At 37.5% G+C, this 9,741-nt stretch overlaps 1 protein-coding gene across 1 annotated transcript; it reads left to right on the forward strand.

Annotated features, from left to right (window-relative positions):
* The first annotated feature begins 897 nt into the window (after positions 1 to 897).
* grsf1 (G-rich RNA sequence binding factor 1) lies at positions 898 to 9,577 on the forward strand. Its single transcript, XM_022202589.2, has 10 exons — positions 898 to 1,316; positions 2,461 to 2,608; positions 2,979 to 3,134; positions 3,949 to 4,080; positions 4,392 to 4,530; positions 5,856 to 5,983; positions 6,569 to 6,654; positions 6,739 to 6,874; positions 9,210 to 9,312; positions 9,474 to 9,577. Exons 1-9 carry the CDS (start codon positions 1,104 to 1,106, stop codon positions 9,263 to 9,265), a joined length of 1,194 nt encoding a protein of 397 aa, XP_022058281.2. The 5' UTR covers positions 898 to 1,103; the 3' UTR covers positions 9,266 to 9,312; positions 9,474 to 9,577.
* The last annotated feature ends 164 nt before the right edge of the window (positions 9,578 to 9,741 follow it).

The raw sequence follows: 9,741 nt of genomic DNA on the forward strand, positions 1-9,741 counted from the left end.
TTAAATGTTAGATGATAAAAAAGAGTTGCAGCAATTGTATAATAAATGAAATAAATAATAAAAAATACACATTACCCCATTTGATAGCCATGCACGGTGATAATTATCTAAAATGGACTGGAATTGTTAATAGAAATCAGAAGTGGGGGTTTATAGTTGCTTATATTCAACAGATTGGACATACTGATGTCTAAATGAGTTTTTGCATGTGCTGTGACCCAATAACAAGAATCTCAGGCTTGTTTCACCAGATAATTGTTGATTCACAGCCAGAAAATGTGCGTAGTCGTTTGTCCTAATGTCCTATGATGAAATATTGTAATCAGAGCTGAATGATGGATGTTTTGTCTATAGGTGAATTTTCCCCCCTCAAGTACAGCAGCATCTCATCCACTAGGCTGCTTAAAATGTTGGTAAAAAATCAGAATGTTAGCTGCATGCTTTTAGATGGCATCAATGTGCACTTTACGGATACAATCTGATTTTTATGGCTGATTTACAATGTCCATTCAATGATTCCTTTTATTTTGAAATATCCGTGACCTTCCACTAAGTTTCAGTTTCCAGCAAAGAATCTGCTGCAAGGAATAAAGGATCAGTTTCTTTTTCCAGGAAATGCAGCAGATAAAAAAAGACTCAATCACTGAGCAGTCAGCAGGATGCCACCAAACGGCAGATTCTGGAAGTATTCTGAAGTTGGAATGGAATCAGCTGTGGAATAAGGAATCTCTATTGTTATTTTTATCACTGAAGTCTTGTATTTAATAAAGTGATTCACTGATTATTTTTTAGTGTATTAATTTTCTGTCAAATGACCATTTTCATCAGTTTTCCCAAACCTATGATGTACTTATTCTATGTCTCGACCTTTATTGTGAAATCTCAAACCGGACGCCTGCTGCTAGCTTGACGGTTAAAACTCGTGTGCTGTCCGTCCTTGACTGTCATCGACGCACATGAGCTTCGAGCTTCTCACCGTGACGTTAAACCGGAGCCACGGTATACAAACCGGCTACATTGAAAGAGAACCGGCCTCACACTGACCGGAGACCGGCTGATTTACTTACAACACACCGTCTGTTGCTAACGGTACTGACGGTAGGATGTCCGGTACAGGGAGGTCTCTGCTGTCCCTCCTGCAGCGGTGTGTCGCAGTTAGACGGCTAACTTTACCGGCGACCGTCGTCAAAACAACACGGAGCGGCGGCTTCACTCAGAACCGGACCTGGAGCTCGGCGGCACGGACAGTCTGTCTGCGGAGGCTCGGTGAGCTGCAGCCCGCAGTGAGCAGCAGCCAGCGCGGCTTCTGTACCAAGGTTAGCCCCGGAGAGAGTTAGCATGAAGCGGGTCACCGAGAAACCCAGAAGGTCGTTAAAACGGAGCTAAAGATGTTTCTAGAAAACGTTTATAGGCCTTTACATTATATTATTTTACCAATGTCTATTATTAATTAGTTTAATCTTTAACAAGTACCGTGTTCAAGTACAATGTAAGTATTTTGTGGTAATATAATTTTTGAGGTACTTTTATAAGTAGAAAGCACCTCAAAAATTAGCACCTATGTTACTTTAAACATCTTCTCTGCTACTACATTCAAAGGCAAATATAGCCATATAATAATATGTAATTATAATATTATCTTAGTATTTCTTATTACTGTTCTATTTTAAGTTTACTTTTGCTTGCTTAGTTTTTAAGTAACGTAGCTTACATATGCGTGGTTACTATTCTATTACGTACTAAATTTATTCTCATGTATTATTATTATTGCTGTTATCTTAATTTACCAATATCTGGCACAGGAATTTACTTCCAGCTTAATAAAGTTTTATTTTAACTTTATTGTTCTCAAAGGGATTTATTCACAAAATACAATTATATAACTTAAGAGTGTTAATTACTTAAAATAAAAATATTTATGCTGCAATAAAACTAGAATAAATAAGTCGTACTTGCAATGATACTGAAGTAGTAAAGTAATATCAAACGCGATGAAGAAATACTGCAGATAAAATGACAAATACTATGCAAATAACAAAATATCACAGCTGAAAAATGACACATTTCATATCACAATGGCATCATTTTTAAATGTTGTATATGTTATGTATCATTTGTGAGCTGTTCTAACTAGTATCTACAATGACAAACAAAGAAAAGAAAAAGGTAGTATAGAAGATTGAAGTGTATGTCGAAGCAAACCATTTTCTTTATTTGCTGTGCCTCCAGCAAGTCAGTAGCTAAACCATTTAAATAAAAAAATGTGATGTAAAAAAATAAATTTAGTAAAACTCAAAGGTTGCAATTAAGGATACACGTATCTGAACCATTCATGCCAACCTTCTTGAGTGACAGTCACGCTTCTGATTGTATCTCGTGATTATTGTCTGTTACATGTTTTAAGTCTGTACACATTATCGTCTCCAAATCATTCAGCTCCATCTGACTTTTACCTTTCAGACAGGACCGTCCTGTGAAGATGAATACCCTCCACTGCCGGCCTACCAGCCCGAATCAGAACAGACACAGACCAAAGAGGTTTACATCGTCCAGGTTAAAGGTCTACCGTGGTCATGCACCACTCTGGACCTCCTTCACTTCTTCTCAGGTGAGAGTCTGAAGACCAACACACCTTCTGTTTATTACTGTGTAAGTACAATGTATTTAAATGTAAGGATTTAGTCTTACTAGGTTGGACCAAGTAACAATTTTAGTTTTAGCACAGCACTAGTCTCAACTGCATGGAAGCACATCACACAATCAACGTACTTTAAGTTGGGTGAAGTGATTTTGTGAAGACTTTGGTGACATTTTAGCATCAATATTGGTCAAAAAACACTTTCTTACAAACTAAAACGTCCATAAAAATGAGACTTGAAGATGGAGAATTGTCTGGGTGACCCCAAACTTTTGAACGACAGCGTACATCCTGTGTCATATTTGAGTCGATGTAAACCGTAAATATTACCGTGTTTCAGAGTGTAGGATCCGTGAGGGGGAGAGGGGGATCCATCTGTCTGTGGACCGGCTGGGGAGGCCGACGGGTCAGGCCTTCATCGAGATCGAGCACGAGGAGGACGTCAGCAAAGCTCTGGAGAAGCACCGGCAGTACATCGGTCCACGATACGTTGAAGGTTCGCCTCTCTGGCTTCCACACAGAAAACTGGAATACACAGCAAGAAAATAGCACATATGTGACTAGAAAGCTTTATAACAACTGGATTTAATTTAGCTGCTTCAGTTTTAGGGTCCTGGTGGTGTGGGTGCACGTTTACTGACCCACCGTGCGGTATTCCTGTCCTGAATGAGTTTTAATATCTAGATCAACTCCTTTTTAATGTGTTATTATAAAACTCACAACAGCACATCTTAAACTGTCCCTCAAAGATCAGATAGTACAGAATATAGACTGTGTATAACATTAGATGTAGCAAGTATAGCATCATCTTTTCCTGTTTGAAGTCAGAACTTTTCAAGTTTAGTTGTACAAGTGATGTATTTCACATCCTGAAAATACAACCTCCTACCTGAGACTTAAGCAAGCATTAGCTAACTGGAAACAACAACCAGTCCACACAGTGTTGGGTACTTTATCCACATTCTGCCAACAGGGCAGGTGTCTAAATCAACACCTAACTTATAGAAATACTCTGTGACAGCAACCTGTGAGGTTCTCGTTTATGTAAAAGTTTCAGAGATGGATTGAGATTCAACAGCAGGTGAAAGTGCTGCCAATTAGCTACCACATCATAGGCACTAAAGTTATTGTTAACCCGTTTGATATGCAACATGGGTCAAAAGTGACTCAAATCCAATGGAAAATGGATATCTCCTGACTCCCACTGTGCATCAAAGGGTCACAGAGGTCATAATATGCACATTTACAGGTTTATAATTATGTTTACGGGACAATCCTGCTCATGTAAATCATAAAAATCCCTCTCTCAGTGTCTGAGGTGACGAACAGTGATGCTGAAGCCATCCTGAAGAAATCCATCCAGCCTCCATCAGACGGAGTTGTGAGGCTCAGAGGGATTCCCTTCACCTGCACAGAGAACGACATCGTTCACTTCTTTTCAGGTAAACTGACACCTATGTTGGTAACTGAAATTGTGAGTTCATCCTTGAGGTGTTTTCTTTGTTTTCATATTATAATTAATTCAACTTTCGACTCTGTTATTCTCGAACTTCTTATGATTTCACAGCTCATTCTGCTCATTTGCTGCACCACCATTATAAAAGATGCTTTGGTTGGATCTATTTGTGTCAGCTGGGATCATTTTCAATATAAAAAAATGTTATTTGATCCTTTAAATTGCCAGTAACAAATGTTTTCTTTGGTCACTGCAGGTAATAACACTCACAGGCTACTTACTTCGTGTGATTTCCAGGTTTGGATATTGTGCAGAACGGCATCACCATCGTCACAGACGCCAAAGGAAGAAAGTCTGGGGAGGCTTTTGTGCAGTTTACCTCTCAGGAAGCAGCAGATGAAGCTCTGCAGAGAGACAGGGACCTCATAGGAAGCAGGTAGGACGCTGCAGATTAACAGACTTATTACATATTTTGAAACAGAAAAACTCAGTGTGAAAGCTTGAAATGTAGTAAAAAGCTTTTGGAAGATTCAAACTAAGATTTGAAGGTAATGTGCCTTGAGAGGAAGACAAAATTGAAACATTTTTAAAAGACTAGAAAAGCACTCAGAGCGCAGACCTCCACCAGGCCATCTCTCAATTGTGCAGATGGGCAATCGTCTGTCTGTCTGTCTGTCTGTCTGTCTGTCTGTCTGTTTACAGCATAACTCATACAGTTATGGACGGATTTTCACCACATGTTTACAGAATGTCCGGAAGAGCAAAAGTAACAATCAATTAGATTTTGGCGGTGATCCGGATCACCGTCTGGATCCAGGATTTTTTTGAAGGACTCTGTACCATTGAGAGATGGCCCATCTCAGGTGCGCTGAGAGAGCAGCTCATCCATTCTTTGTTGAACCCGTGAATTAAAATCATCCATGGAGTAGCCGGGGGCTTGGATGAAGGTGTGCTCGCCTTTGCCACTCTCCAAATCCACAACTCGGTGCTTGATATCAGCCGCGTTAATGCTTAGGAGAATGCAGAACACTACGGACGCCACAGAACATAAAGACGAGATTATGTTCAGCGCTGTCGTGCGGTAATATTGTCGCTTGTGAGACGCCACTTCTTTCGCCATTTTCGCCTCCACGCACTTAGATGCTCCTCTTGCCTCCCCGATCTCCATTTAACTACAACTACAAGCGCCGTTGAGAGCAAACCGCATCTGGCGAGGAGTGACGAATTTATTGGCACACTATCTCTCCGTGCGTGCGTGTGTTTGTATGTCTGCGACGCGGCGCACAGTGGGCTGTATGGGGGCAGCAGCGGACAGACGAGCGCTGCACGTCTCCTGTCTGCCATCTCTCAATTGTACAGAGTCCTTCAAAAAAAAATCCTGGATCCAGACGGTGATCCGGATCACCTCCAAAATCTAATTGATTGTTACTTTTGCTCTTCCGGACATCCTGTAAAAATTTGGTGAAAATCCGTCCATGACGTTTTGAGTTATGCTGTTAACAGACAAACAAACAGACAGACAAACAAACTCCGGTGATTACATAACCTCCTGGCCGAGGTAAAAAGCAAATGCAAAATAATGCCTACAGGGATTGGACTGTTTTTCCAGCTGATCAAAGCCTTATTTAAGCCTCTAAAACTGTTTCAAGCTTGCAGAAACTCAGAATCAGTCAGAAAGTAGCAAATGTCACGGCTCAAATACAAACAAACTCATCTTTGTGATTACATTAATTCTTCTTTTACTGTTTGTAATATTTGCAGATATATCGAGGTATTTCCCAGCACAAGTGAAGACATTCAGACTACTTTGAGGAGCAAGAGTTCTCCTCAGACTCAGACCAGCTCTCAGTCAGCAAACAGGTCTACCTTTCAGACCAACTCCAGAAGTGGTGAGGAGATTTTAGGACTCATTTTACTATCTATCTATCTATCTATCTATCTATCTATCTATCTATCTATCTATCTATCTATCTGTGGGACACGATAAGGAAATTAATCTAATTAATTACAGGCTTTGTAATTAATTAATCACAATATCACACTTTTGTCAAATAGCAATATTTGACACAATAAAGTTTTTCAATTCTAATAAAATTGTGGGTGCCAGTTGACTCAATGAATAGACATACACGAGTTTATAATTTAGAATCTATAAAAACTTTAAAATGGGACATATAGTAAAAGGTGATTTGAGTGACTTAAAGCCTGGATTTAGTAGGTTTCCCCATTGTATGGCACATAACATCAGCATAAATAGTTCAAAAAGTTGGAAATCCATAGATTCATTCTGTTTTCATAGTTTCTGGGTCTGATAAATGGTGTCATTTTGATGTTTGTTTTTTTAGGAATATAAATGGGTTAGTAGATACTGGTGAAGTAGGGGGATCTTTCATACATATGTGAAGTCTTTACCTGTTGTTAACATTTAGTTTTTACTAAAAACGTTCATCCCGGTGATGTTTTTTCTCCCCCAGTTTCCCCTCAGAGCTCGACCGTGCCGCTGCATTACATCCACATGAGAGGACTTCCTTTCCAGGTTTCTGGAGAAGATATCGCCAAGGTAACAGAACGTTAAGAGATGCTGAAGCTGACTCTGCTCTGAGGAGCTGATGTGACCAGAAGACGTTTGTTCTTTCTCTTTCAGTTCTTCCATCCTCTAGTCGTGTCTAAGATCCTGATTGAATGTGGTCCTAACGGGAGGCCGACCGGGGAAGCTGATGTTTACTTTAGTTGCCATAGAGACGCCTTGGCGGCCATGTCCAGAGACAGAATGAACATAGGTGAGAACGTTAAACACAGATGTTTCAGACCAGCCTTAAGTTTACATGAGATTAGACAGAAAAAATAAGCAAAACTTAAAGCAAACGGCTCACCCTGAACTAAAAGCTACACTGAGAATAATACAGTTTAATACAGCAGTTCTGTAATGGATCTGCTGTTTGTGAAGGTTCTGATGTTCAGCTCTTGTTTTAAGTGTCTCAGAAATGTTGGTTCACTTGTGTGGTCATCCAGCAGGCTGCAGATTTTTGGTGCTGTTGGACTTTGTTATGCAGAATGTTGTTTAAATGGGATAGCAGTAAAATGCAGCACAATCCTGTAGCACCAAAAACTGCAGCTTTCAAGGTGACGATACATGTCGAATCAACATATAGACAGTTTTTACAAAAGCAGAAGATCGTAACCTTCATGAAGGGAGGATGAATAGAGTAGAATCACTTTATTCATCCCCAAAGGGAAATTCAGTTAAATAATAAAAATAAAGTTAATAGTTAAAAAGTTAAATAAATTCAGTTAAATAATAAACTAAAAGTGATTATTTCAACCCTGTAAAACCCACTGCTGCAAAAATACATCCGTTTTATTTCTTTTTATTTAATTATATTTTTTATTATCTATATCTAAATAAATCTTTTATTTTTGCTCATTTTTTAAATTAATATAATTTTAATTATATATATATATATATATATATATATAAAATTAAAATATACATATTTTAATTATATATGTGTATATATATATATATATATATATATATATATAATTTTTTTAAACATTTTTTTCAATTATTCTTTATTATTTTTATCTAAATAAATAGACATAAATTTTGCTCATTTTTTGTCTATTTTTGGGTTTTACGGATTATATATATATATATATATATATATATATATATATATGTATAGGTTTTTGCTTACATTTTTTATTAGTTTTTTTTTATTTAGATATGAATATACATGTATTATTTTTGCTCACTTTTCTTCTATATTTGGGTTTTACAGGATTAACCCTTTAAGCTTCAGTCAATTCCAGCCGTTTTCAGTACAAAAAATCGCTAATATTCTATTTTTAAATAAAAAAAATTACGAAAAATACGGGGAATATTGGACGCGCATCGGGAGGTGCATTTCCTTGAAAACGACCGATTCGGGGATTTTATACCGACTTCAGGACATGTTTTGGACAAAATAGTTTACTGGCTTGTGCCATCTGATGTAAAAGGTTGGATTATGGCCGTTTTTTGTGGAATCTTTTTTTTTGTGTGTAATAATAAACCTGGAAATGTGAGTCGCGCTGTGTGCTTTGAAGCCGTGTATAGAGAACGGATGGATGAATATTTGTTTTTGTCGGACAAATGTGTTTTTCTCACCCGCTGTGGTAATCGCATCTGAAAGTGGTTTATACCGGCGGATTCATGAGAATCTAAGCTTTCCATCGGTATATAGTGTTTGTATAATCGCGTTTGCACCCGTCGGACATTCTTGAAATTCCTATGCAAATTAGTAGGTGTACCGCCGGTGGTACACTGAAGCTTAAAGGGTTACGTGATTATGCACTCACTTATGTTGTATAAAATAATAAAAATGAGGCTCTGAATCACGTTTTAATTTCCCATGTGGACTCTAACCTCCACCCAGAGGTGCACACATACTGTAACCTCCATGTCTGTCTTTTACGCTGTAAGCTGCTATATTTAGTTTAATATTGTGGTCAGTACTCCTGTTCTGAAAGGTCAGGCTTTCACTCTGTCCTCTGTTGGTTTTTGCAGGTAGTTAAATGAAAAATGCATGTATGAATCCACACAAATAATCCAGAAATTGATTTGTCTAAAGCCGGAACTACAACAGCACGATAAAAACAAATAGCCAGAACCTTTTTCTAGTGGTCAACACTCCACTGTTTAGTCTTTAACTTCAGAAAAAGCTTTCATTTTTCTGAAAAGACACATATCTTTCAGTTTAACATCTAATTGTTGTCATTTTCAGTAAAACTATGAATCTTTAAAGCATCTTAAATGCCTGGGATTTAATAAATAAAGTGATAATAGTGAAATATCTCGATTTGGTTAAATTTTCAAACTAAATGACACGTGACATAGGAGTAGTTCTATTGCAAAGATGAAAATCCAGAGATTTATTCTATTTTCTGTGAACAATTTTTGTTCTTAATGACAGCATCCTGTTTAAACTGGCTCATTAGAAACTAGAGGCCACAATCTAAATGATTTTATCTCATGTTTTGGAACATTTTCCACATATTTGTAGTTTATAATGAGACATACCCATTACATAATGATCTTCACTGTTCAGAATTAATCTTCATGTTTGTTTTCAGGCCACAGATACATCGAGTTGTTCCTGAACTCTGTACCAGACTGTGATGGGAGATGAAGAACAGCAGAAATGCACATCTGTAAACATCTCTGATCATCTTTCAGGTTCATTAATTTACATGTTTAAGAAGACGGAACACAGAATCTCTTTAAGACCGTTCACAGTTTGTAATATCTGGATCAGTGCAGCTTTAATTTAGTAAGATGTTGTTTTAAAATCATGTTTTTTTTTTATCTTCAGACTGATAATATTTTCTCTCCTGCAGGTGAATGTGGACATACTGAAGCCAAACACACATATACAGGAGAATCATGTTGAACTTCCAGTCTGACATCAAACAATAAACATTCCTGGTGTCCATGAAACTAACTCACTTGTCTTCATTTATCAGAATTTATAATTAAATTTTATTATGAGTGATTTGCATCATTGAAATGTCAGAACATTATTTAAAAAGCACATTTAAAATTATTTCCAACAGAGAAATAAGATTAAAGACAGTAATTTACCCAACGAGTTTAAATATAAAACCC

The sequence above is a fragment of the Acanthochromis polyacanthus genome, chromosome 7 (assembly GCF_021347895.1).
Source record: "Acanthochromis polyacanthus isolate Apoly-LR-REF ecotype Palm Island chromosome 7, KAUST_Apoly_ChrSc, whole genome shotgun sequence".
NCBI lineage: Eukaryota > Metazoa > Chordata > Actinopteri > Pomacentridae > Acanthochromis > Acanthochromis polyacanthus.